Source organism: Marmota flaviventris, chromosome 3 (assembly GCF_047511675.1).
Source record: "Marmota flaviventris isolate mMarFla1 chromosome 3, mMarFla1.hap1, whole genome shotgun sequence".
In the NCBI taxonomy this organism is placed as follows: domain Eukaryota; kingdom Metazoa; phylum Chordata; class Mammalia; order Rodentia; family Sciuridae; genus Marmota; species Marmota flaviventris.
In genome coordinates, this window is record NC_092500.1 from 65,109,474 (window position 1) to 65,122,554 (window position 13,081).

The following is a 13,081-nucleotide window of genomic DNA, read 5'->3' on the forward strand; positions in this document are numbered from 1 at the left end:
GAATAGCAGCATTTATGGTACCATTTCATCTTCCTTAAGTCCAAATAATACTTTGCCCTTCCCTAGTGCCTTTGCCTCTGTATCTCAAAACGCTTTACAAAACATTTAGTTAAAGCCTCACAACACCCCTGTGAGGTAGGTCAGTATTATTATCCCCATTTTACAGATGGGGAAACTGAGGCACAGAGAGGTTAAGTGACTTGCCCAAGGCCACACAGCGAGCCAGTGGTCAAGCTAGGAATAGAACACAGGAGTTCTGTCCCTTTTCTGGAACCACTGGACCACGCTCCCCTTTACTTATATACACTCTTCACACACACACACACACACCACATGTGCACACCCGCCCACCCCACCCCACTTAGCCTCTATGTACAGCAAACAGCAGTGGGGGGCAGGGGCAGGGAGTGCCTCAGGAGCATTTTCATAAAGGAAATCTTGGTAACCTTGAAAAGGGAATCCAAGAAAGCATAGAGCCACAATGAAGACTCTGGTGCAAATCTTGGGCACACCCCCCCAACCAGATTTCCTCTTCTCTCCTGATGTCCCCCTGGTTGACTAGTTGCAGCTGATTCTTTAGGGGGTACCTGAAAATGAATGAAGCTTTTTGCAAAACTTTGGGCAACATCTGAGAAAAGAAAAGAGGCATCAGTACAAAAGATGCCCAGGACTCCATAACGCATGTCAATCTCACAGCCACAGCAGCCTGGAAGCTGGGGCCCCAGGGGCCGGGAATGGGAACTGACCTACCAGCCACATCTCCAGAGTGGAGCTACTGGAGCGAGCTAAAGTGGGCACTTCAAGATCCTCCTGAGTGTTCCTGGACCAGGAGACACAGCCTAGAGGGGGGTGTCTCTAAGGGGGGTGCCCCCTTGCACAAATATGGACAGAACTAGTCTGCTGGTCTACCTGTGGGGGTGATGGAGGGCAGGGCCCAGCACGAGCTAGCAGAGCAGAGGCTGTTGGGCATTTTGTGCTTGCCCTAGCTTTGGAACATGGGGGGTATTTTTTTTTTTTTTAAACACACTGATGAAAAAGGCAGAGGTGAGGCCAGTCCAGCTGGGTTGGCTTAAGTCATAGCTGAGGGCTCCGCCAGGTGGATTAGGTGAGAAGGGAGTTTTTAAGGGCCTCTAAGCACCAGCCTGGGGTGTGGGTACCACATGCAATGGTTCAGTGGGGATCTGGGAAGGTGAGGACCTGGCTTTTCTCTCCAATCTCAGTTTAGCCAGAAATGCGAGACCCTCTGGTGTCTCTCTCTGTCCCGTTCCCCTTCTTTCCCCAAATGTGCTAAGGTCCCAGTTCCCAGACCCCTCCCGGACTTAAGAATTGGGACGGTCAACAACAAATGCACACCAAGACAGGCTTCCCTTGTACAGTAAAAAGGGTCATTTTTATTTTGTTTCCTTTTGGCTTATAGTGATGTATTTTTTTTTAATCACGTCTCATTTAGGGCAGCGTTGGCCTCCATGCATTCACTAATACACTATTGGTCTTTTACAGTTTACATTGGTTGTGGCGAAAAAGAAAAGAACCCCCTGGGCACTGTGGCTCCAGGGGCTTTGACAGGCATTTCTGTTTCTCTGCCCCAGCAACTTCTGATGCCCAAAGCAGCTCACTGAGGAAGGAGCAAGAGAAGGTTGTGTTGACTTGGAAGTTTTTTCTTTTCTCACCCTCTGCTTTAAATTATGGACTCTCCTCATCCTAAGCAATAAGGAGGTTAAGGACAGAAGAGGGGGTTTGGAAAGTGTTTTTCACGCACAAACCAGCAACCATGGCAGCTGCTGCTCAGTGGCTTTGGCTCTGCATTTTAAATTAACAGCATCACACATCTTTTTGCTTTTTGTCCTTTTTTTAAAGGTGGATTGTGGAGTATAAATACTGCACCAAGGACCCGGCTACAAAAAATAAATATTTATATTATATTTATATATCTATATATATATATATGTGCAGTGATACTGTGGCTGCTGCTGCTTTTTGATTGGCTTTGTTAATATTTGGCAAAGCGCTGCCACTCACTCACCCAGTGAGGGCGTGCAGAACGCCATCGCTGATTCTTTCAGTTCAATGCCTGTTAACTGCGGGTGTAAACTGCTGGTGATGGTGTCATTTACTACCAAAGAGGTGTGGAGCAGGACGGGTGAGTGAGAGAGTAAGTGAGTGGGTGTAGGGATAATGGGCGAGGGATAAGAGGTGGGAAAAGTTAGAAAAGAAAAGAAAACCACAAAACTTCAGATACAGCGGAGGTGGCTTCTTTCCTATGAAGCTGGCTGATGGGTGTCAGATACCAAGGCCCATGTGTTACTAAGGAGGTGGCCCGCTGGGCTGGGATCAGGAGTGGAGGGGAGGAAAAAGGTCAGATCTCAGAAAAATCTCATTAGTAGGCTCTAGTAGCTTAATGACATCACTAGCATGAGCGCTTGTTGTACCTAGTGGGACTGGATAGCTCTGTTGTCCATCTCAAGACCTAAGAACAATTAAGTTTAGCCAAATCTTGCATAGAAGTGGTTAGAATTTATTGCACATTGGAACAAAAATATATACTTTTAGTTGTTTTGGAAAAGACCAGTAGCAATAAAAAATTTTTTGTCTGTCTGTCTGGTTTGGGGATGTACATTGGCTGACAGCATCTAAATTCTAAGAAGAAAAAAAAGTATAAAAAATAAAAATAAACATGACAATGGCGTAAGCCAGAAGCCATTTCCTATTTAATAAGTTAATTTGTATTTACAAAAAGGCATGCCAATAAAATAAAATTATATATTACAGTATTTATAATTCTCTTAAAAATAACCACACATGTCAGCTTCTGTTTTGTGCTGTTTACAATGCAGCCTGTACATGGTACTCTACATTCATCCTAGCAGTCAGCAGGAACACTGAAAGAGATGCCTTCCCAACCTGGTATCAGGTGTAATACAAAACTCTATGGATGGCCGCAGAAGCAGGCTTAAGAGAGCTGGACAGTTTCTAATGGTCCAACAAGAAAGTTCTGCTTACTGACTTGCTGTGGTTTGTTCTATTCAAAACAAGTCAAGTGGACTGTGAAACTACATCCAAAGTACATCTACTGCAAGGCAGATTGGTATGTCTGATTATGGGTTGGGTTTTTTCCCCCTCTATTGTATGATTCAGGAAGAGTTTATTTTGATTTGATTCCCATGCTAAAGTCTTTCCTCACTCTTCAAACAGACTTCCTGAAACATTCAACTGCAGCATGTCGGCTTTGAAACCTAGTCATCAGATGAGATACCCCTGGATTAGCACTGTCATCCATAGGGTAGGAGATGGAATGAAGATGACACTCCCCCAGAAGCCACCCTCCAATGACAATGGGCAGGTCTTTAAGCAGAGAGCAAAACTGGCTGAGAGGGAATGTGCTGGGGGAAGCTGGAACACCCTACAGAATTAATATTAAGTCACTTTCTCATGAAAACCAGTGCAGTAAAGAAACCAAGTGGGCTTGGTTCAGAGGCGGTTTCATCTACACCTCAGGTCCCAGCAGTGACTGTTGCTCTAGTAACAGTCAAAAGAAACCATAGCCATACCCCAGTGCTGCAGCCCTCACCCAGCCCTGTGAGGGTGGAAAGGGAAGCCCTGCTCAGTGGGGAAATGTGATGGAGGCAGGAGGACAGTTTCTAATGGTCCAACAAGAAAGTTGTGTGCAGGTGTGAGCTTGTGACAATCCCTCTGGACAGTTCAGAAGATCTGAACCCTTCTCCATATTGACCCAAGCCCAGAGAAAGCCACAATGCAGAAGGGCATGAAACTAGGTGAAGTGAGCACCCCATGACCCCCAACAAAATGTCATTTTAAGTTCTCCAAAATACCCCCTAGAGATAACATGCTACCCTGAACAGCACTTTTATCTCTACCCCATTTAAGTGTCAGTTCTCCAGTATGAAGGCTAAACAATCATCATAAATATTGCAAAATACAAATGAACTTTTTTTTTAGCCCTAGGATTTGGTTTTACAGTGACATTAATAGTACAAGCCATTCGGGATCAAAGTCTCCCCATGTACTAGACACAGAGCAGCATTAAATAGTTCATCTTGCAAAATGTGCAACAATGGCTGTATGTTAGAGATGTTTGTTAAACAAATACACGCAACGGATCCATCTGCTTGTTGGACTGGGATTGTTTTTTGTTTTTGGTGGTGGTCAATTGATTGACTGTTTCCCTACCAGAAGGTGTATGAAACACTTATAGGAACTCATATAAAGAATTGCAGCCGGTATGGAACTCTTACCATTTTCTCCAAATACAGTGAACGGTGCAGGGCTGGGTCCTGTCCAAAGGCTGACCCAATGCAGGGGACAGGATTAGTAGTGTCCTGTGGTGTATGGATCTCATGCATGACTTCTGATCACGGCATGCCATCATGCAAATCATTTCTACGCATTGAACGAGCACAATGTTTGGAATTGGCCTGAGCAAGTCCTCCTCAGCCTGAAAAAACCTGATTGTTTTCCCCCACCCATCTCCAAACCACGTGAAGCCCATGTGGAGAAGATGCGGTTTATGTCAAAGAAACTGACAATTAAATGACATGGGCTAAATGTGAGTGTGTGTGTGTTTTCTTTTTGCTGCTTAGCTTAACTAATGTAAGAATGCAAATATAGTTTGCATGAACAAACAAATTTTTAGAGTGATGCTTTCTGCTTCTGAGAATCAACAAAATGAAAAAATAAAATCCATTTGGCTGCAACGGAAATATGCTGGTCCCGGCAGCCTCTCCTGTTTTTGTATCCTGTTAGTTTTGTCCTAAGTTGCATTGACTGAATGTGGAACATGCAGTAACCACCTGCCCAAGCAATAGAAAATCTGTGAGTTCAGGGAGCAGGGTCCTTTGCCCTTGGCAGGTCACTGCTCAAGATGCAACTGTGTCACATGGTAAGCAGACTACATTTGGTATAGTTCTTCAGGTTACAGTGTCTCCACAGCTGTTCTGCATTGATAATATTCAGGAAGTTTGTAAACAATCTTTCACTTGCAAGTTTTAAACTGATATAACATTTCATTTTTGCTCTCCTCTAACATTTGGATTCTCTGACCTCTTTTTGTCTTTTGGCTCTTTCCCTTCTTCCTTCCTCTGCCCGCTGCTGTTTCTCTTTGTCAGGTTTAGTTACACTGTCATAGGATGGGAGGGAGGCTGTGGAGGGGGTGCTCTCCTTTTTCTCCCGGTGCGTACCTCCATTCTCAAGCTTATTGGAAGTCATCTTTTTGCAGATGAAGCCCCGCCTTGCCAAATGTCCCCGGTAGGCGCGCTGAAGGACCACTGCAGACACCTCCTCCTGCTTGCGCCGCAGTGTGGTAGTGATTGGCTCGTAAGACACTTTGGAAGGATTGGATGCCACGAACCTCTCCTCCATCTGCTGCCGCAGGATGTCCAACTCCCCGCTATCTCCCAGGACCCGCTTGGTGAAGGCAAAAAGGATGTCCAAACAGTGGATGCGATCCCCGCTCACCATTGGCAGATCCATGGCAATGAGCTCAATGGTGTTGGGCTTGGGCACTCGGAGAGGATGCTCCAAGGCATCTGCAAAGTCTGCCAGCTTACAGTACTCGATGAATTGGGTGGCATCGGGATCAAACTTCTCCCAGATCTCATAGAAGGTCTCAAAGTCATCCTCACTCAGAGGGTCTGCACTTTCTTCTGTGGCTACGCTGAAGTTCTCTAAGATTATAGCAATGTACATGTTCACAACAATGAGAAAGGAGATGATGATGTAGCTTACAAAGAAGAAGATGCCCACTGAGGGGTTCCCGCAGTCACCCTTAAAGCCACTCCCTGGATGTTCCTTGTCTAGGCTACAGTCAGGGGGGCGGTTTAGGATGGGCAGCAGCAGGCCATCCCAACCAGCTGAGGTTGTGATCTGAAACAGGCAGATCATGCTGTTGCCAAATGTCTCAAAGTTGAACATGTCATCAATACCAGCCTCGTGCTTCACATATGCAAAATTGGACATCCCAAAGATGGAGAAGATGAACATGACCAGGAAGAGCAGAAGACCAATGTTGAACAGGGCAGGCAAGGACATCATTAAGGCAAAGAGCAGGGTACGAATCCCTTTGGCGCCTTTGATCAGACGCAAAATACGCCCAATACGGGCCAATCGGATGACTCGGAACAGGGTTGGGGAAACAAAGTATTTCTCAATGATATCAGCCAGGAACATTCCTAAGAGAGGAACAGAAGAAGTTATTTTTCTGGGATTAGAGATGTCCATTTTCTTCTTCTTTTTTTTTTTGGTACCCAGGGATTGAACTCCGGGGCACTTTACCCTTGAGCCCCATCCCCAGCCCTGTTTTTATATTTTATTTAGAGACAGGGTCTCACTGAGTTGCTTTGGGCCTCGCTAAGTCACTGAGGCTAGCTTTGAAACTCACAATCCTCCTCCTCAGCCTCCTGAGCCACTGGGATTATAGGCATGTGCCACTGCACCTAGAAAGCCCTTTTCTTTTTTTTTTTTTACCTAGCTGTGGAACTTTTAAGTTCAAAGTGCTTGTAGAATGAGTTCCTTATTACAGAATCTAAATTCTCAAAATAAGAAGACATTACATGTTTCAAACATCCAGAAAAGTAAGTTGGGCAGAGTGATGTAACAGTAATCCCAGCTACTCATAAGGCTAAGGCAGGAGGATTGCAAGTTGGAAGCCAGCCTATACATACTTAGTGAGGCCCTGTCTTAAAATAAAATAAAGGATGAGGGTGTAACTCAGTGGCAGAGTACTTGTCTAGCAAGCACCAGGCCCTGGGTTCAACTTCAGCTCTGCAAAACAATGACAACAACCAAAAACACAGAAAAGTAGAGAAAACTGATATAGACAACTATGTGCATGACAAACAGATTAGCATTTTACAAAATTTGCTCATTCTCTCTTCATTCTCAGAAGTATCCATAATATTTAAGTATCATTTTACTATATAGTTTTACTATGTATGCATAAACCCATAAATATTACACAGCATTCTACAATGTTTAGGAAATTATACTGAATCTTTTTAGAGCTCCAGCTTGTTTTTTTTTTTTTTTTTTTTTTTTTTTTTTTTTTTGTGGGGATTTAATCCCAGTCCTTTTCATTTTTTATTTTGAGACAGGGTCTTGCTGAGTTGCTGATGCTATCCTTGAACTTGTGATCTCCCTGCCTTAGCCTACCAAGTTGCTGGGATTACAGGTGTGTGCCATCACACAGCACTTGTTTTAATTTGTGAGATTGATCCCTTGTGTTAAAATAATTTTAGATTATTCACTTTAACAATTGAATGGTATTCACTTTTATAAGTAGGTCCTAATTTATCTGTTTTTCTATTCCAGGACAATGAGTTTTTTACCACATATATGCACATAAAGTTTCCAAGGTGCTATAGATTGCTCTTCACAATGCCATCAAATATCCATTGCAGGCATGGTGGTGCATGTCTGCAATCCCAACCACTCCAGAGGCTAACACAGGAGGACTGCAAGTTCAAGGCCAGCCTCAGCGACTTAGCAAGACCTTAAAGCAACTTAGCGAGACCTGTCTCAAAAAATAAAAAGAGGGCTGGGGATGTGGCTCAATGGTAAAGGACTCCTGGGTTTAATCCCCAGTACCAAAAACGCCCCCACAAAAACCCATATCTACAAACAATGAATGTGAGGTCTCAGTTTCCTGCCATACCATGCTACCCTTTGACTTTGATGTCTTAGATATTCTGCTAATGCCACTGATTTTCAAAGTATCTTTATATTGGTTCTGAAAAAAAACAACAAAACATCTTTCTTTGCCCATCCCTCTATCTCCTACTCCATCAAAATAGCCTAAAAAACTAAAGTGATAGCTCAGGAATGGCTTTCAACTCAGCTTTGAGATTTTGAGCTGCAACCCATAAACCAGAAACCAATTTTGGCAGGTAAAAATGCCATCGCTTTAAGGAGGATACACAAGTAGAGGTAAAATGCACACGTCAGAGGGCCTTTTCTACTTACACTTACCCACAGGCCCACCTCAACCAGACCACTTTATCCTTAAAACTAAAGAACAACAGGGGGAGGCCAACGAGGGACCACGGAAAGAGATCAAAAGGCTTGGAAAGAGAATGGAAGGGAAATGTGGACTATTCTCGTCTTCCAGTGTCACCTCTTGCCATCCAGGCCCAATGAAACAACATGAGTTTCCATGGACAGGGCACGTTTAATTTAATGAAGGAAGTATCTTTTAACCATAAGATTTCATAAATATTGGAGCAGTTAGCTGCAGAGGCTATAGAACCTCTTCTTTGAAGGTTTTAGGCTATGAAGGGTCAGAGAATAGGATTTTTCTTCAGGAGCTTGGATTCCATAGTGTTTGCACTTTCCAGAAAATCTCTACCTCATCCAGGACCAAAGACAATTTCTCAGTTCTCTTCTTTTTACTTGTCAATTAAGTAAAAAACCAGTAATCATAAGAAGTTAGGCAGTGTAACATCTATTATAGTTGATACTGCATCCTGTACATGGTGGGCAAGCAAGGCTTTAGAGAGACAGCGATGCCTAAGTGTTTCTTTTTGGTACTGGGGATTGAACTCAGGGGCATTCGACCATGGAGCCACATCCCCAGTCCTATTTTCTATTTTATTTAGAAATAGGATCTTGCTGAGTTGCTTAGCATCTTGCCATTGCTGAGGCTGGCTTTGAATCTGCTATCTTCCTGCCTCAGCCTCCAGAGCTGCTGGGATTACAGGCGTGTGCCACTGCGCCCGGCTCTGAGTAAGGTTTTGAAGAATGAAAGGATGAACCTATATCTATCCCCACAGAAAGGAGACAGAAATGGGACAGTCAGCAATCCAGGCAGTGGGTACTTTAAGGGATACTTCAAGGGGTACTTCAGGTGGTTATAGAACTAGTTTACACAATTCCTCTTTTTTTGGGGGGTGGCGCGTGGGAACTGGGGATTGAACTCAGGGGTACTCAACTATAGAGCCACATCCCCAGCCCTATTTTGTATTTTATTTACAGACAGGATCTCATTGAGTTGCTTAGTGCCTCACTTTTGCTGAGGCTGGTTTTGAACTTGTGATCCTCTTACCTCAGCTTCCCAAGCTGTAGGATTTCAGGGGTGCACCACTGTGCCGGGCTCAATTCCTCTTAAGAAAGAGTTTCTATAATTGTTTCTGAATACATTCATATGTAGAAAAAATCCCCATCATTAAAACATTACTACTCTCTCTCTTATTTTGGAGGGCCATCTGAGCACAGGTGGCATGAACTTCATCTGTGGATTTTCTATCCCACTCAATAGTGGGTGGGTAGAAAAGCGGACAACACCTACATTGTCCAGTGTGTTTTGTGGGAAGTTAGGCATGGACTTCCAGTGGGGGGCTGGGATTGATCCCCTACTTGATCCCTATCTGCTGCCCGTCTCGGGTCCTTGTCTAGACCTCAGTTCCTCATGCTACTTAGAGGCTTGTTTGAGGGCTATATGGTAGCACACTCGAAAGGCACATGGAATGCTGACCAGCTGACAGTACATTTCATTGAAACATGAGCGATTATTACTTGAATGACGGGTGCTATGGTCCAATGAAGGTGGATGGTGTGATAAGCAGAATTGTTTCCTGTAGGGACTTCCTAGAGAATTCAGTAGGCTAACATGTGTGGTGACCTTCCAAAAGGAAATTTCATGTATAGTGTTGCCTGAAGTAATTCCATTGTGGGATTCTTTGCTGAGAAACGTATGGGATTAGTGTTGTATGTGTCAACACACTTTTGGACATGCTGCTCTGGAGGACAGAATTAGAGGAGGCACAGGCTAAGGAGGCCAGCTGCCTCCTGGTAAACCCTGGAGCTCTGGGGCTGGTTTCTGTGAATCTCCTGCATTCGGTCTCTGTTGGGACAGGTCAGTCATGCCTATCTGGAATCAAAGCAGAGTTTCACATGGTTCAGGATGCCTTTCAGGAAGGTGGGGAAATGTTTTGGGAGGGTAATCAACAAGGTAGCATATCTTTCAGCCCACCTACAGAGACATCATCCCTTCTATTCTTTTAGGTTGAAGCAAAACATAAACTTTGAGACCAGCCTGAGTTCTGCCTCTGGTCGCCTCCGTGGAGGGACCTGTACATCTATTTTGCAAAGATGACAAAACAGCCTGCCTCCTGGGCTATCATCAGATCCAATGAGACATGTGGCTAATTCTCAAGCTGTACCTGGCCCACAGAAAAATCTTAGCAGCAACAGCACTACCAAGACCCATCGCCACGAGAAAATTTTCCTAGACAATTTCATTAATACTTAACTACCTCTGGCCATTCCATTTCTCATTTCATACCTTTTTGGGGGGTGCTCAGGGTTGAACCCAAGGACTCAAACATGGTAGGAAGTATTCTACCACTGAGTTATAGTCTCAGTCCTTTTATTTGTATTTTTTACTTGGCAATCCTCCTGCCTCAGCCTCCCAATTTACTGGGATTACAGGTGTGTGCCACTGTGCCTGGCTCCCATAGATGTATTTTTAAAGACATTTAACCTTCCCTTGCTTAAATTTTTTGAAAGCAAGAACCAAATTGTATGTTTCTCTTCCCCAGAGTCACAGCATTTACAACATAGTAGGAACTCACTGACTACATAATCTGCTAGGCAGGCCCATGAGATATCTTAGGGGTATGGGCTTAAGCTAAGAGGACCACCTACCTGCCTGCACCTCAGACCCATGTAACTCATTGCTACCCCAAGAATCTCATCCTCAAAGCCAGTCAGGCCCTTTCCATTTCCCTTATTGCCCTGCCCCACTCACCCACAATGGACAGGATGACCACCACGAAGTCGAAGATGTTCCAGCCAATGGTGAAGTAGTAGTGCCTCAAGGCAAACATTTTGAGCACACACTCACAGGTGAAGAAGATGACGAAGACCAGATTAATCCAGTAGAGAATGTTCTCCATCTGTTTGCTCTGAGTATCTGTCTCCACCATCATTGTCACCATATTAAGGCAGATGAGCATCATGATAACAATGTCAAAGGCTTGTTGAGTGACAAAATCAAAGACGATACCTTGGATTTTGTTCTGGGGAAGAGGGGGAGATACAATAGGATTCATAAAGACTTCCCATGCAGACCTGGGGAAGCCACTGCCCTATTCAAGGAAGCAGTCTCTACCATCTTCTCTGTCATACTGACCAGCTCCCTCCTGCGGCTCTATGGGGAGCATGACAGAGACTGACATCAAGATTGCCTCAGCCAGAGTTTGCTCAAGTTGCCATTCTTCCCTCTTGAACCTATGGTGTCAAACACTTTTGAGATCTTCTTACTTCCCTGGCTGCCCCTTAGTCTCATCTGTTGGCCATCTCTCAATCTCTCTTCTTTATTGACACATGTGTACTGGAGAGCCCATTTATTCCTACTGTTTACACCTATCTACTGCTTGAGCTTCTCAGTCTCTCTCCCTGATGACTCGTAAATGTCTTAAACTTACCAGGTCCAGAGCACAGCTGAGTCCTTTCCCTTTCCCTTCGCGTGGCTTGTTCTGCTTCTCTCAATTATTTATCTGTCTCTCAAGCCAGAAATCTAGAGTCCCCTGTTTTTGTCTTCTCTCTCATACCCCAATGCCCTGAGAGTCACTGACTCTCCTTTTAAAAGAACTCGGTTGGGCCTGCTTCATTGCCTTTCCAGTGGCTAAGGTTGGAGGACTAACCTTAGCCACATCATCACCTGTACTTCTCTAAAAGTCTCTTAGCTGGTCTTCCTGCTTCCTTTGTTGCCCTCATCCAAAGCAGTCTCCACACACTGGTGAGTGGGACTGTTTAAAAACATAAATGAATCACATCATTCTCCCACTTAAAACCTTTCAATAGCTTCTCACCCGTCTGCCACAAAGGTCCTATTGTTAACTTGGCGGAGAGATGCCTTCACAGTCAGATATTACTTGTGGCCTGTTACTAGCATTTCCTGCTTCTAGAGCCTTGTTTGCTTTTCCAGGAATCACTATCCCCACCAGAGAACACCTTCCTTGACGAGGCTTTCTCTGACTACTCATGTAGAAATAGATCTGCCCCCACAACCCTCCATTTTTCTCTGTTATGGTTCTCCAGTTATTTCTTTCTTCAATGTTTGCCTGCATTTTATTATAGCTGCCTGCTTTTTTTTGGTTTTGTTTTGTTTTTTGGTACCCAGAGGTGATTTATCGCTGACTTATATCCCTAGCCTTTTTTTATTTAAGACAGAATCTCACTTAATTGCTGAGGCTGGCTTTGAACTTGTGATCCTCCTGCCTTAGCCACCACCCAAGCTGCTGGGATTTCAGGTGTGTGCCACCATGCCCAGCATACCTACTAACTTTTATAGTTTAATGTGGAAGAAAATATACTTAGGTTCCCAAATGTAAACTTGAGAAATGTTAATCCTTTAATATTCCCTTTAGTTCCATTTCTATCACTAACCGGAAAGTCTTAACATCATGGAAATAAAAAAAAAAAATTATCTTTTTAAAGATTCCCCTGATATTTTATATTTAAAAGCACCAAGGCACTTGGGCTACCACTTATTTTCAGGATTACTTTAACTTGGTGGTTTCCAAAATGCTCTGCAAACCCCTGGGCTTCTTTTCCCTCAGTGGCTATGCAGGAGTATGCCAGAAACAACTGTGGGGTCAGGGAAAAGCAGGCTGGAAAGCCAACTGCTGGTTTAAACAAAGGAGTTCTACTTTTATTTGTCAAATTAGACTTCCACCTAAGCTTTGACTTTAAGTGTTCTGCTGCCTTTTTTTTTTTTTTTTGAGAGACAGAGAGAGAGAGAATTTTTTAATATTTAGTTTTTGGGGGACACAACATCTTTGTTTGTATGTGGTGCCGAGGATCGACCCCGGGCTGCACACATGCCAAGCGAGGGCGCTACTGCTTGAGCCACATCCCCAGCCCTTTTTTAAAAAAATTACTTTAAATGAAAGTTATAGATGAAGAAGAAGAAACCTCAAGGCTTTTGGAGATTATGACCCACTCAGCTTGTTTCTCTGAAACAAGAGAATAACAACCCATGAAGGGTGAGGCTGAATCTCAGCCCCAATTCTGTTAGAGAGAGGAAATCCGGGTCACAGGACTCTCCTACTTTCACTCTTTCTGCTCT

The 13,081-nt window shown here is 44.0% G+C and overlaps 1 protein-coding gene across 1 annotated transcript in view; it reads right to left on the reverse strand.

The window, feature by feature from the left end:
• Nucleotides 1–313: 313 nt before the first annotated feature.
• Scn8a (sodium voltage-gated channel alpha subunit 8) overlaps nt 314–13,081 on the reverse strand; it is a 180,408-nt gene continuing 167,640 nt past the window's right edge. The window contains exons 28-29 of the mRNA XM_027949788.2: nt 10,757–11,027; nt 314–6,185 (exon numbers count right to left, since the gene is read on the reverse strand). Of these exons, the coding sequence (XP_027805589.1) occupies nt 5,038–6,185; nt 10,757–11,027 (1,419 nt within the window). The 3' untranslated portion in view covers nt 314–5,037. The remainder of the gene's footprint in view (nt 6,186–10,756; nt 11,028–13,081) is intronic.